General features: G+C 36.5%; 1 protein-coding gene across 1 annotated transcript; it reads left to right on the top strand.

Moving 5' to 3' along the window:
• Positions 1 to 14,128: 14,128 nt before the first annotated feature.
• LOC124976337 (small ubiquitin-related modifier 1-like) lies at positions 14,129 to 14,919 on the top strand. The gene is made up of 2 exons (XM_047539268.1): positions 14,129 to 14,163; positions 14,376 to 14,919. Exons 1-2 carry the CDS (start codon positions 14,129 to 14,131, stop codon positions 14,761 to 14,763), a joined length of 423 nt encoding a protein of 140 aa, XP_047395224.1. The 3' UTR covers positions 14,764 to 14,919.
• Positions 14,920 to 16,265: the final 1,346 nt, after the last annotated feature.

Genomic DNA, 16,265 nt, shown 5'->3' with positions numbered 1-16,265 from the left:
TCTCTCATTTTTCTAATTATACATATTGCAGGATCACGTGGGTCATGCAGTCATATATGTACATGACGTACTAATGTCTGTTTCCCTCTACTATTATTCCTTCCCCCAAACCCCTTCATCTCCCTTTGTATCCTTTCTAAGAAAGAGGAAAGTTGTACCTGGATCTCACAGTCTCTGCCTTTGGAAGAGTAATAGGGGAGAAACTTCACTGTCAGGACGGGCACACTAGTTACTTCTCCTACTAAAGGCAACCTTAAAGCCAGAAGATAGAGCACTCATCTCCAAAGTTTATAAACTTTTACACCCAAAATACAAAGAACCCAAACGATAAATGGGCTAAGGAAATGAGCAGACACTTCACAGAAGATATACAGGTGATCAACAAATATATGAAAAAGTGCTCATCATCCCTAGTAATTAGAGAAATGCAAATTAAAACCACCCTAAGATTTCATCTAACTCCAATTAGAATGGCTATTATCAAGAACACAAGCAATAATAAGTGTTGGCGTGGGTGTGGGGAAAAAGGTACACTCGTGCATTGCTTGTGGGATTGCAAATTGGTGCAGCCACTCTGGAAAGCAGTGTGGAGATTCCTTAGAATACTTGGAATGGAACCACCATTTGACCCAGCTATCCCACTCCTCGATTTATAACCAAAGGACTTAAAATCAGCATAGTACAGTGATGCAGCCACATCAGTGTTCATAATAGCTTAATTCACAATAGCTAGATTGTGGAACCCACCTAGATGCCCTTCAATTGATGAATGGATAAAGACAATGTGAGATATATATATATATATACACACATACACACATCTGTGTTATATATATATATATACACATACTGAGATATATATATATATATATATATATATATATATATACATACATACAATGGAATATTATTCAGCCATCAAGAAGAATAAAATTATGGCATTTGCTGGTAAATGGATGAAGTTGGAAAATATCATGCTAAGTGAAATAGGCCAAGCCCAAAAAACCAAAGGCCGAATGTTTTCTCTGATAAGTGCATGACAATAATATAATGGGGTGGGGGGTGGGGAGAAGAGAAGAATGAAGGAACTTTGAATGGTGTAGAGGAAAATGGGGTGGAAGTGGGTGGAGGATAGAAAGATAGTAGAATGAGTCAGTATTACTCTATGTACATGTATGATTTTACATGAATGCTGTGAATCTACATTGTATACAACCATAGAAATGAAAAGTTGTACCCCATTTGTGTACAATGGAATCAAAATGCAGTCTGTAAAAATAAAAAAGATTTTAATAAAAAAAGAAATATTTTTTGTCTATCTTCTTTAAGGTATCAAGGAATTATAGAGATAATGAGGTAAAATCAGATAAAGATCCAAGAGAAGGGACCCAGAGAGGAGTTTACAGCATGGGGTTAAGAAGATGAGTTTGAATTCAGGGGTTTCCAAGGGCGGGGACCATATAAACCAGTTGCCTGCCTTGTGATGAAACCCCTAATAGCTGCACCACAGGAGTAAGGGAACAAATCAACTTTCCCTCTGGTCACAAGCACCCCAAAATCCCAACCCCAAATTTGAGTCAAGGTAATCCTGCATTACTTAAACTGCTAGGAACTGACAAAAGCAATTTAAAAAATTCTTTCTGGAGAAAGATAACATCATCCTAGGTCTCAGATTATTTCTACGAATAGCATTTTAAGCTCACATTCCTTAAGTTCCTCATTATGATAAAGGCCATTTATAAAAAACCCATAGCTAACATCATAGTCAATGATTAAAGACTTACATCTTTTCACCAAGATCAGGAATGTGAAACAGATATCTGCATGTATCACTTTTACCTGACGTTGTACTAGAAGTTCCGGTCAGAGCAATTAGACAAGAAAAGAAATAAAAAGATCAAAATTGGAAGGGAAAATGCAAAACCATCTCTTTGCAGTTGAAATAATCCTATATTTAGAAAATTCAAAAGGAATTCACAAAAAAGCTATAAGAGATAATGAATTCAGCAGTTACAGGTGAAAGACCAACACACAAAAATCTATTGTACTTACATACACAATGATGAACAATTTAAAAAGAAAATTAATAAAGCAATTCCATTTATAATAACATCTAAAAGAAGAAAATCTCTGGGAATAAATTTAACAGAGAAGATGAAAGACTTGTATACCCAAAATTACAAAAAATTGCTGCAAGAAATTAAGACCTAAATATAGAAAAGGACATACTGTGTTCACGGACATAAATAGAATATTAAGATGTCAGTTACAGAATGCTTTACAGATTCAACACAATCTCTATCAAGATTCTCTTTTGCAGAAATGGAAATGTCAATCTTCAAATTCTTATGGAATTGCAGGGGCCACAGATAGCCAAAAAATCTTGAAAAAAAGAGTTTTAAGACTCAAACTTCCAGATTTTCAAACTTATTACAAAACTATAGTAATATAAACTGTGTGATACTATTCAAAGCATAAACATATAGACCATTGAACTAGAACTGAGGGTTCAGAAGTAAATTAATATAAGAATACCAAGTCTATCCAATGGGGTGGATATAATATCTTCAATGAATAGTGCTGGAACAATTGGGTTTGCACATGCAAAAGAAAAAGGTGGACACCAACCTCATACTGCACACAAAAATTAATTCAAAATGGATCAAAAGCCTAAACACAAGAGTAAAATCTATAAAACTCTTAGAAGAAAGCATTGGTGTAAAACTTCATGACCTTGGAAATGTCCGTAGATTCTTATAGTTTAGGTGCTGAATGTTCCCAAAGGACCATTTTTAAAGACTATACATACAGGTTGGCACTATTGGGAGGTGGTAGAATCTTTAGGAGGTGGAGCATACTGGGAGGTCTTTACATCATTTGGATGACCACAAGTGGTCAGCTAGAAAGGGGAACTAGAAAGGTAATTGTGGGACCCCGGCTCCTTTCCCTTTCTTTTTTGCTTCCTGACCATGAGGTGAGCAGTTTGCTCTGCCTCACACTATGCCATTGCCATCTGACACACCCATCAGAGACCCCCAAAGCCATAAGTCCAAATATCTATTTCAGATATTTCCTTCAGTGGTGGAAAGTTGTCTAGTGCCAAAAGCATAGCAAATAAAAGAAAAAAATGGATTAATTCTATTTCACCAAAATAAAAATTTTTCGCACCAAAGAACACAATCAAGAAAGTGAAACCCAGAAAATAGCAAGTGTTGGCAAGGATATGGAAAAATGGGAATACTTGTGCTTTGCTGGTGGGAATATAAAATGATGCTGCCATAGTATTAGAATTCTTCAAAAATGCCAAAACCCCAGTAATTCCTTATGATCCAGTAATTCCACTTGAAAACAGAGACTGAAAGAAATATTCATATAATCATGTATAGTGGCATTATTCATAATAACCAAAAAATAGAAGCAACCCAAGTGTCCATTGATCTATACATACAAGGGAATAGCATTCAGTTCTAAAAGGAAGGAACATCTGACATAAACTCCAACACAGACAAACCCTGAGGACCTTATGATAAGGGAAATGTCAGTCATAAAAGGATAAATGTCTGATTCTGCTTATGTGAGATTTCTAGAGTAGTGAAACTCATAGAGACAGGAAGTGTAATGCTGACTTCCAGTGGCTGGGGAAGGGAAAATGGGGAGCTAGTGTTCAATGGGTACAGAGTTGCAACTGAGGAACATGAAAAACTTCTGTATATGGATGCTGGTGGTGGTTGCACAATGTGAATTACATTTGCTGCTCACTTAAAAATGGTTAAATTGAAAACAGAGAAACAACATGTATCATATTTGTTTACAATAAAAATAAATTTTAAAAAATTATTAAAGTGGTAAATTTTACATTATGTGTTTTCTACCACAATTAAGAAAAAATGCAATAATACTTCATATACACTAGAATGGCTATAATTTTTTTAAAAAACAATAAACATTGGGGAGGATGTGGGGAAATTTGAACACTTGGACATTACTGGTGGGAATGTGAAAAGGTGCAGATAGAAAAGTCTTGTGTTTCCTCAAAAGTAAGCATATTATTATCACGTGGCCTAGGAATTCCCCTCCTAGATACACATCCAAGAACCCCAAAGCAGCAACTTGAGCAGATACATCACCGGTGTGCCCTCTGGTCATCATCACCAAAACTGGAGCATATTAGCTCAGATGATTGTAACTAGAGGGGTAGAAACATGTGGAAATCCATGGGTAATGACAGAAACTAACACATACGTATGATTCTTTTTTTATTACTGTTTTTTGATTAATTGTACACAAATGGGGTACAACTATCATTTCTTTGATTGTACAGAAAGTAGAGCCACACCATTTTTGTAATCATACATGTACATAGGATAATGACGTTTGTCTCATTCTATTATCTTTCCTTCCCCTTGCCCTCTCCCCAACTCTCATTTCTCTCTACACAATCCATCCTTCCTCCATTCTTCCCTTATTCCCTTCTCCTCCCCATTATGTATCATCATCCACTTATCAGAGAAATCATTTGACCTTTGGTTTTTGGGGATTGGCTTATTTCACTTAGCATGATATTCTCTTAACTCCATCCGTTTACCTGCAAATGCCATGTTATTTTTCTTTATGACTGAATAACATTACATTGTGTATATATACACAGTTTCTTTATCCCTTCATATATTGAAGGACATCTAGGTTGGTTCCACAATCTGGCTATTGTGAATTGAGCAGCTATGAATATTGATGTGGCTGCATCTCTGTAGTATGCTGATTTTAAGTCCTTTGGGTATAGGCCAAGGAGTGGGATAGCTGGGTCAAATGGTGGTTTCATTCCAAGCTTTCTGAGGAATCTCCAAACTGCTTTCCAGAGCGGCTGCACTAATTTGCAAACCCACCAGGAATGTATGAGTGTACCTTTTTCCCCACATAATTGCCAAAACCTATTGCTGCTTATATTCTTGATAATAGCCATTCTAATTGGGGTGAGATGAAATCCGAGGGTAGTTTTGATTTGCATTTCTCTTTTTTATTTATTTTTTTATTATTTTATTGTAAACAAATGGGATACATGTTGTTTATCTGTTTGTACATGGCATAAAGGCATACCATTTGTGTAATCATAAATTTACATAGGGTAATGCTGTTTGATTCATTTTGTTATTTTTTCCCTTCCCCCCACCCCTCCCACTCCTCTTTTCCCTCAATACAGTCCTTCCTTCCTCCATTCTTGCCCCCCTCCCTAACCCTAACTCTAACCCTAACACTAACCCCTCCCACCCCCCATTATGTGTCATCATCCACTTATTATCCGTATTGGTTTCCCCCTGAATGTAATTTGGTTCTTTTCTCTCACAGCCTTTAAAATTCTGTCTTTATTTTGTATGTTCGGTATTTTCATTATAATGTGCCTTGGTGTGGGTCTGTTGTAATTTTGTGTAGTTGGAGTCCTATAAGCCTCTTGAACTTGATTTTCCATTTCATTCTTCAGATTTAGGAAATTTTCTGATATTATTTCATTGAATAAATTGTTCATTCCTTTGGTTTGTTTCTCTAAGCCTTCCTCAATGCATTTCTCTTATTACTAGAGATGTTGAACATTTTTTCATATATCTGTTGATTGCTTGTAGATCTTCTGTGAAGTGTCTGCTCATTTCCTTAACCCATTTTTTAATTGGGTTATTTGTATTCTTGGTGTAAAGTTTTTTTGAGTTCTTTACAAATTCTGGAGATTAGTGCTCTATCTGAAGTATGTGTGGCAAAGATTTTCTTCCACTCTGTAGGCTCTCTCTTCACATTGTTGATTGTTTCCTTTGCTGAGAAGAAGCTTTTTAGTTTGAATCCATCCCATTTATTGATTCCTGCTTTTATTTCTTGTGCTTTGGGCGTCATGTTACGGAAGTCTGATCCTAAGCCAACATGATGAAGATTTGGGCCTACTTTTTCTTCTGTTTGGTGCAGGTCTCTGGTCTAATTCCTAGGTCCTTGATTCATTTTGAGTTGAGTTTTATATGAATCTTTGACTTTTCTCTTTTCTGTGGGTTTAAAATGTCTTTTAGCCACCAGAATAGCTAAAGGACAATTAAGTACAGAGAGAAGAGAGATTCCCTCTTGACAGGTCTTGAAATACTTATTGCTTCATAGGTTCTATGATGAGTTTTAAATTAGATCACGAATATAGAAAAGGATTCTGCAAATGCTAAAGCACTTTATGAATGTGGGGTGGCATTATCCCGTTAGTGGTGCAGTCCTTACAGACAGGGGCCGGCCTTATTCATTCTATCCATCTGTGATTACACTTGGCATAGTCCTCAGCAGACAGTGCACTTGACTACTATTTACTTGATTTAATTTTGTGTCCTACATTCTATGCTAAAATCTGAGTTTTTTAACACTTCCAAGTTACTACTGACTGGTGATTTTGTGAAAATCCCCTGAGAAATAGATGATGCTGGATCATCCCAGGAAGGTAATGAGGCTAAGAAGGAAGTTCCAGTTAAGTTGATTCAACTTGTGTTATTAAATTGGGTTATTAGAAATCCACGTATTCTAATGATTTCATTAGAATAAGAAGTTATTCTTATTCATACACACTGACTCAAACAAAATTATACATGAAAGAAATGTTTTGCCTTTAGGGAAAAACTATCAAAATTATGAGCCAAGCCACATGAGATTTGATAATTCTCATCCATCAAGTGAACAGAAAATAATGAAGTAAAATTTATCATTTGGGTTTTGAAGTATGAGAGTCACCTTCAACCAGAACGCCTTCACTAACTTTTTTTTAAAAGTAAAAAACAAAAGTGCAACACTTTTCTCGTGGATACTTGGGAAATCTCTGGGAAAATAATCATTAGCATTTGGTGTCGGGTATGTGATTGGCCCCACTTTTCACAGCAACAGAGGAGTAGCAGCAAAATACTAAGACATAATTCTTGGGTGATGTGTTGTCATTTTTATACAAGTAAGCTATGTGATTAGTGGAAGAACTGAGGCCATCCAGCAAACACAACTACTGTCTCCATTCTCTCCAACATGTTTCCCTAATACTCTGCTCCAGAAAATACAGGCCTTTGTTTTTTAAGCTTCTGGAAATTTGTGGACTTTCCTGCTGAGAAGGACCTTCTTATCCCCTGTGTATCTCTCCTTTGGGGCTTTTCTCACATCACAAAAGTGGGGCAGTAGAGTAGGTAGTGCATAAATGCAGGTATCACACTGCTTTACTGCCTCCCCTGTTCTACTTTCTAATGAAGGTAACAAAGGACTTGCCTTCTGAGTTCCTTGAGCATTAAACGATTTAATAATTTAGGGTACTTAAAACAGCACCTGGCATAGAACAAACACAAAGTATCAATTATTTTCCTATTATGATTTCAAGACTTCCATCTAAATGTTCTCCTACTAGGTTCAGCTTCTTCTGGACCATGGAAGCAGAATAAGTTAAGCCAGAAGACACCAAAAGCTAAGTTAGACCTACAGGGTCTTCAACAAGAAGATGAAGCTAGCCTGGGTACCAAAATGCCAAACCCAACCCAAAGGGGAGGAAGAGTGAGATTTAACATCATTGGTAGACCAAAAGCAGAGGCTAACTGTGCAGCAGAGGTGGTTAGGTATCTGAAAACCATCTTCCAAGTCAGCAAAGGGAAAAACTGACTGTGACCTCAATATAGTATAATAACTTTGAGAAGAGACTTCACAATGAGTATTTCTTTTAATTTTTCACAGTGTTTCAAATAGTGCCTTATTAGAATAAAACCTATAGTAAACATCTTTGCTTCATATTGATACATCTTTTTTAAAATTGGTTTTGTGTATAATTCTGCTTTTCCCTTTATTTTACCCATCTATTCTGTAAGTATCTTTGTGTTAGTTAGCTTTTTGTCACTATGACACGTGTACCTGACAAGAACAACTTAGAGGAGAAAAAGTTTATTTTGAGCTCGCAATTTCAGAGGTTCAGTCCATGTTTGCTGGACTCCATTGCTCTGGGTCTGAGGTGAGGCAGAACATCATGGTAGAAAGGTGTGGTAGAGAAAAGCTCATGGCAGCCAGGAAATAGAGAGAGGGAAGGAGGAGCCAGGGGGTCTAATATAATCCCCAAAGGCACACCCTCAGAAACCTACTTCCTCCAGCCATGCCCCACCTGCCTACAATTACCACCCAGTTAGTCTATGAGAACTGTTTATCTGTCTAATGGATCAATTCAATGATTAGTCACAGCTCTCATAATCTAAACGTTTCACTTCTGAACATTGCTACATTGTCTCCTGAGCTTTTAGGAGACACCTCATATTGAAACCATAATAGTATTAAATGATGCTCTGCAGAAATCATTACTTCAGGAAGTAAATACATCAGTAAGTAGAAATCAGTAAGTCCATATATCCGATGTCATGTCTCTTATAGATTAATTCCTACCTATAATTCAATAGTCATTTTTGTAAGGCTGCTATGGTTTGAACATGATTTGTCCCTTCTAAAATCATGTTGAATCTAGTTTGTTCCCTTCAAAAATCATTTGGTCCCCAGTGTAAGAGTGTTGAGAGGTGGTGGAATCTTTAGGTGGTAATGGGGTCATTAATAGGGATTAATGCAGTTTTCATGGGGCTGTATCACTTACTGTAAGAATGGGATTTTATAAAGCAAGGCCGCCGCTCCTGTCTTCTCTCTTTCACATTCACCTCTTATCCTTCTGCTTTTCTGCCATGTTACAAACAGCATGAGACCCCAGCACCATGAACCAAATAAATTTCTTTGCTTTATAAATTACCCAGTCTTAGATATTCTGTTGAAGTAACACAAAACAGGGTAAGACTAATAAAGGCTTTGTTACTAAACTAAAACTAAGCTAAATGACTAAAACTAATAAAGTCCTTTATTGATTCATTATTATTCATTATTTCAGTATCCTTGGGAAAAAAACTAAGTAATAAATGTTTGGAAATGATTCTGTGATTTATATGTGAATCCCAAACCAAAATTACTTCCTAGATTTGATTATGAAGATCCCTACACCTGGAAAGAATAGAGAAATCTCTTTCCTACTCTTTTCTTCCAGGGATTAAGAATTAGATTCTTAAGGAGGATATTCAAAAAAGAGATTAAGGAGTAGGGCAACATCCTTACAGACAAGGGAAGCAGAAAGTCACCATAGTTCAAAACTATAACCTATTATTTGAAAACAAGATGACAGGCATTTAAAAACAGTACTAGATGTAAAGAGAAAAACAAAAATCAAAATTATAAAAATACAGCAATGAAGAGACAGAATTTGGGAAAGAACTGGAAATAAAAGGGAATCTCAATAAGAACCTCTACCAAAAAATGAAGGCTGACATCATACCTCATGGTGAAAGGTTAAGTGCTTCCCCCAAAGAGCAGAAATAGGCAAGGGCATGTACCCTCGCTCCGTGGAACACGGTATGAGGGGTTCTGGTTGCTGCAACCTGGCAAGAAAAAGTAAAGAAGGTATATAGATTGGAAAAGAAGAGATAAACATTACTATTCACAGGTGATACGATTGCCAACATAGAAAATCTCAACTCTACAAAAAAAAAAAAAAACACCTTCTAGAACTAATACGTGAGTTCAGCAAGGTCACAGAATGTAAGAGCAACATATGCAAATAAATCAGCTGCACATCTATACTTGTTAATGAACATGTATAACCTGAAATTTAAAACATTATAATACAACACCATTCACGATCACACCTAGGAAAATGAAATCCGTAGGTAATGAAATAGGCATTTAATAAAACATGTTTCTTTTGAAAACAGTGGTTGCATTAGCCAGGATTCTCCCAAGAAACAGAACCAACAGGATATCTATGTGTGTGTATGATATAGATAGTTGGATGGATGGACAGATAGACAGATAGTGCTCTTATATTATAATTCGGATCTGCAATTTCTCCCCAAAGTTCACATGGTGGGGCCTTTGGGAGGTGATAGGATCATGAGGGCTCTGATCTCATCAATGAGATTAGTCCATTGGTGGACTGGTAGTTTAATAGGCTACTTATGGGATTGATAGATTGATAATTTAATGGGCTATTGGAAATTGGTGAAAACTTCAGAAGGTGGGGAAAATTCATGGGTGTTGTGCCTTTGAAGGGTATACTTTCCACAAATCCACCCACACCACTTCCTCTCATCCTCTCTCCCCATTCTGGGCTGCCATGAAGTGAGCATCTTTGCTCTACCTCTTGCTCCCCACAATGATGCACTGCCTCCCCACTCCAGGCCCAGAAACAATGAAGTCAAGTGACTGTGCACTGAAGCCTCTGAAACTGTGAGCCAAAATAACCTTTTTTCCTTTAAGTTGATTTTTCCCAGGTGTTTTGTTACAGTGATGGAAAACTGGAAGATGGAGAGAGAGAGAGACAGAGAGAGAGAGAGAGAGAGAGAAAGAGGTGGTTTAAGGAATTGACTGACACAATTGTGGAGACTTTGTAAATACAAATTCTTCGGGGTAGGTTGACAGGCTGGAGACCCAGGGAAGAGTGGCAGTGTGAATTCAAAGTCAGAATTCTGTTCTGGCAGAATTCCCTCTTGCTTGAAGGAAGTCATTCTTTTTTCTAGTTAGGTCTTCAACTGGTTTGATGGAGGAACACCCACATTATGGAGCAGGAGTAGAATCTACTTTACTTAAAATCCACGTAGAGTAAAATACTAATGTCATTCATAAAACACCTTGACAGAAACATCCAGAATAATGTTTGACCAAATATATGAATACTTTAGTCCAGCAAAGTTGAAAAATTTTTAAGACATTAAAGACTGGGTTGGAAGACTCTACTTAGTTGTAGAGTGCTTGCCTAGCAAATGCAAGACACTGGGTTCAATCCACAGCACCCCTCCTCCACACACACACACACACAAAGATCTAAACAAATGGAAATAAATGGACAAGGATGCTGTCATGAATTAGAAGATTCAGTATAGTCAAGATGTCAGTTCTCCCAAAATAATCCTACCTGTTTAATGCAATTTTCATCAAAATTCCAGTAAGGATTTTTTTTAGACATAGCAGAACTGTTTTTAAATTTAGGCAAAAAGGTACAGGCTCTGTAATACCTTAAACTAGTATCCAAAAAAGAAAAAAAAAAAAAAAAAAACAGAAGTGGGAGGGTGGGAGGAATTATTCTGCCTGATGTTAAGTCTTACTACAGAGATTAACATCAAGATATTGTGTTCTGGGGCTGGGGAGATAGCTCAGTTGGTAAAGTGCTTGCCTTGCAAGCACAGTGCCCTGGGTTCAATTCCCAATTCCCAGCACTAAAAAAAAAAAAAAAAAAGAAAAAAGAAAGAAAGAAAAGATATTGTGTTCTGCAAAAGGACAGGCACTTAGTTCAATGGAACTGAGTAAGTACAGAACTCACAAATAGACCCCCAAATTAGCTCAACTGACTTTTGACAAAAGTACAAAAATAACTCACTGTGGAAGGAAAATAACCTTTCCAACAAATGGTGCTGGAGAAATTGGACATATATAAGAGAAAATTAAAAAGAACAAGAATTTCAATTTTAAACCCCACCCTACTGTTTATATAGCAGTTAACTAAAAATAGATGATGGATGGACTTAAATGTGAAACAGAAAAGAAAGAAAAAGAACTAAATTGAAAGAATTATAAGAGTGAAAAAACAAAATCGAAAAATAACAGCTTGAAGAGTAATAAAAAGTGAAAAGGGAGAAAAAACTTTGAAATCATAAAGAAATGAAAGAAAAGATTGGCAAGACAGAGAGTTGCATGTCTGAAGAGAATTAACAAGATCCAACATATGATGGAAAGAAGCTCCTGAAATGGAAAACCAAAGCAGGGAACAAAACAAATGAAAAACTGTAATTCAAGAAAATAATCCTGAATTATTTTTTAAAAACTGAAATTGCATATTAAAGGAGCATATATTTTACTAGGTAATATCAAATCAGGATGACCATGACCAAGCGCCATTGGAATAAAATCACTGGGCTATAAAAAGAGAAAACATCTTTTGGGTACTGAGACACAAAGAGTAGAGTAGGCAGTTTCCAAGGGAAACGAAATATTTGACAATAATTCATTGTGCCTGATAAACAATATAGGAGCATTTGAAAGATAACAAAGAAAAGAAAATGTTACTTAGGGATTTTATATTCAGTAAAAACGGATTTTCAATTATAAATGTCACAGATAATCATCATTGGTGTACAAGTACTCAGCAATCTTGCTCTCATAAGCCCTTTCTGAAAAATTGTGTTAGTTAATGAGCTGTAAACAAACAAAATAACTAGGCAGACATTGACATAGTATAGGGGGTAAGCATTAAATATAGAGCTCCTTTAGAACCAAGACTAAATGGGTGCTTCTCCGATGAAGGAAAGAAATGACCAGTGAGAGAAACAAAATTAGTATCTCAATAGTATCTGCACTCCAAGTTCATTACAGCATTCTTCACAATTGCTCAGACACCTGTCTGTCAATAGATGAATTAATAAAGAAAGTGTAATATATGTGAATATATTCAGTCCTAAAAATCAAGGCATTCTGGCCATTTATAAGAACATGGATGAAACTGGAGGACAATGTGTTAAGTGAAACAAGCCAGTCACAGAAAGACACATTCTGTATGATCTCTCTTATATTCAGAATCTAAAAACATTGAACTCATAGAAACAAAGAATACAATAAAAAAGAAAGAAAAAAAACTAAACAGCCAAAGACTGGAGGGAAGTGAAGGAAATGGGAAGATGTTTGTGCAAGGGGTAAACATTCAATTACAACATGAACAGATCCTGGGAATTTAAGATAAAACATGGCAACTATTATAAATACTACTGTATTATATACTTGAAAATTGCTAAGAAATCTTAAGTGTTCTCATCTCATACATGCACACACACACAATGGCAACTGTGTGAGGTATGACTGACAATCCCTTGATTATAGCAATAGTTTCACAAAGTATTTGTAGATCAACTCAACACGTTATACATCTTAAATACATAGTTTTGTCAATTATACCCCAATAAAACTGGGAAAAATACACAAGCCATGTTATGGTTTGAATCTGGACTGTCCCCACAAAGTCAGAGGTGGGGCTTTGGGGCAACGATTGGATCATGAGGGCTCTGACCTCATCAGTGGATTGATAGATGAATGGACTACTGGGAGGTGGGACCTAGTTAGAGAAAGTAGGTCACTGGGGACATGCACTGGAAGGGTTCATCTTTTTAGCCCCTTTCTCTCTCCTCTTCTCTCTTTCTTCCTCTTTCTCTCTCCCCCCCGCCCCCATCTGCTTTTCAGCTGCCATGGTTTGAGCCACTTTCCTCCATCACCAGTCACACCCTTCCCCTATGACATTCTGTCTTATTCCAGGTCCAAGGTAATAGAGCCAAATGACAATGGACTGAATCCTCTAAAACTGTGAGCCAAAATAAATCTTTCCCGCTCTAAGTTGTTCTTGTCAGGTATTTTGGTCGCAGCAATGAAAAGTCAACTAACATAATCTGTAAAGGCAAAGATGGATAGATATATACATACATACATACATAAATACATAGAATGACTTAGTGGTTTGCCTACTCAACATACAGTTAAAGATAAATACAAATTGTGCTGTATTCCTCTTACATACATTTAATTACACCAGATGATTAATATGTTCTTCAGAAGATAAGTGAAGATGAGTGCTTTTTAAGGCAATGGGAATTGAAACTATGCAGGAATTCCTGCTTTTTGTATGCTTTCTAATGCATTTTTATATCCTCCCATGCTCATACACTCTTATACACTTTTATTTATACAGAAGATTCAACATCATCCCTAATTTTTAGGGAAATACATAAAGTTTCAAAACAATTTGTTCAGTGAAATTTATCATCAGTTATTTAAAAACCATATTAAATAGTGTGAAACCCTCTAAAAAGGAAACATGCAACCAGCACATGAAGATATGTTCCATACCATTAGTCATTAAGGAAATGCAAATCAAAACCACAATGAGACCCCCATTCACACCCACTTCAGTGGCTATGACAAACAGTGGACAAGAGCAAGTGTTGGCTGGGTTGTAGAGGACGTGAAATCTCCACACATGCTCGTGCGACATGGAGTGGTGCAACCTCTTTGGAAAACAGTCTGGCAGATTCCCAACATGTGCACCTTACAGTTCCATATAACCCATCACAGGTATGCAACTAAGAGAACCGAAAACATATTTTGACACAAAAGCATACATATGAATATTGACACCACTATCACTCATACAGACTGAAAAATGGTAAAACCATTTCTCTCTTAATTGATGAATGGAAAACAAAATGTGGTATATCCAAACTATGGAATATTTTCAGCTGCAAAAAGTAATTAAGTGGCAACTGCGGTGTTGTGCTGTGGGGAAGAGAGAGATTTGTAAACCCTGGAGCCAGGTTCTGCCTGCTGGAGGCCGCTGCTGTGCGGAGATCCCTGGGTGAAGCCACCGTCACCGTGTCTGATCAGGAGGCAAAACCTTCGACTGAGGGTTTGGGGGATAAGAAAGGAGAACACATTAAACTCAAAGTCAGTGGACAGGATAGCAGTATGATTCATTTCAAAGTGAAAATGACAACAAATCTCAAGAAACTCAAAGAATCATACTGTCAAAGACAAGGACTTCCAATGAATTCACTCAAGTTTCTCTTTGAAGGTCAGAGAACTGCTGATAATCAAACTCCAAAAGAACTGGGAATGGAGGAAGAAGATGTGATTGAAGTTTATCAGGAACAAACAGGGGGTCATTCAATGGTTTAGACATTCTTTTTATTTTTTTTCTTTTCCCTCAATCCTTTTTTATTTTTTAAAAATAGTTTTTTTGTAATGTGGTGTTCAAATGGAATTGAAAACTGGCACCCATCTCTAAAACATCTGGTCATTTGAATTCTAGTGCTCATTATTCATTATTGTTTGTTTTCATTGTGCTGATTTTTTGGTGATCAAACCTCAGTTCCCTTCATATTGCCCTCTCCTTTTAAAAAATTACATGTGTACACAGAGAGGCCACCTTTTTCAGGACTGTGCATTTTCAGGCTTGTGGTGGCAAATGAGATCAACCAATGTGAGTGTCTATAATGACTTTCCAGTTGGTCCTGAAGTTCTAGCATGTGATTGCTTCTCTCCTGAACTGTGATTTTCGGTGGGAGATGGAAGTTTTTCAGAGAACTGAACTGCGGGAAAATGACCTTTCCTTAACTCGATGCTACTTTTAAAATCTGAGGGTCTGGACCAAAAAAGGAGGAATATCAGCTTTGGAGTCAGGATGACAGACATGGTGAGAATGATGACTACCTCCAAAGATGGCTTCACTGAAGAGAAAAGCATTTTAAGATAAAAAAAAAATCTTGTCAGAAGATCCCAGAAAAGTTCTAATTTTCATTAGCAGTTAATAAAGTTATTCATGCAGAAGTGTATACAACAGAACACTGCTCCTTTGATTTTATTTGTACTTTTGGCCTGGGATGTGGGTTTTAAAGGGACATTGTCTGTACCAGCTTCATTAAAATAAACAATATTTGTAAAAACCATTAAAAAAAGTAATTAAGTACCATGCAGGTGTGAGCTATGATATAGGTAAACTCTGAAAACACTGAGCCATGAGAAAGAGGTCAGTCACAGAAAGTCACAGTCTGTATCATTCCATTGGTATGAAATGTCCAGAAGGGCAAATTCACAGAGACAGAAATAGATATTATAATGTTAGTCAGAGGCTGGGGAGGAGGAATAGGAGTCTCTGTTAGCAGGTTCCTTTCTCAGGTGATGGAAATGTTCTAAAATTAGGTACTAAGGATGGTTGCACAACCCCACGGATATGCTAAAAACCAATGAATTGTACAATAAAAGGGGTGGTTTTATGGCATGTGAATTATATTTCAATAAAACTGTTATCTTTTTAAAAAAGATTAAATGAATGTTAAGAAGAAAGTATATTATGTACTGGTTGCTTGGTCTGATGATGTAGATATAATATGTCTATTTAAAAAATAGGTTGAATGGGGAAGAGCTAATGCACAAACTTTTAACTGCTTTCAGCAATTACTTGGTTGTGGTGGTATTGTTAACATTATTGTGAGATACTTTGCATAATATAGGATTAAGCAAATGAGGAGTTATGGGATAGTCTAATTTTATCTCATAAACCAGATTCTCAGGGTAGAGAAAAGGAGTTAAAACATAATATAGGCTAGGTTACATAAAAACCCTGTGGTACTGAAATGGAATTGGAAATAGTATGAATTCATGAGATAATGTATCAGTCT

The sequence above is a fragment of the Sciurus carolinensis genome, chromosome 2, assembly GCF_902686445.1.
Source record: "Sciurus carolinensis chromosome 2, mSciCar1.2, whole genome shotgun sequence".
Classification (NCBI taxonomy): Eukaryota; Metazoa; Chordata; class Mammalia; order Rodentia; family Sciuridae; genus Sciurus; species Sciurus carolinensis.
This window is presented reverse-complemented; position numbering and strand designations above follow the sequence as displayed.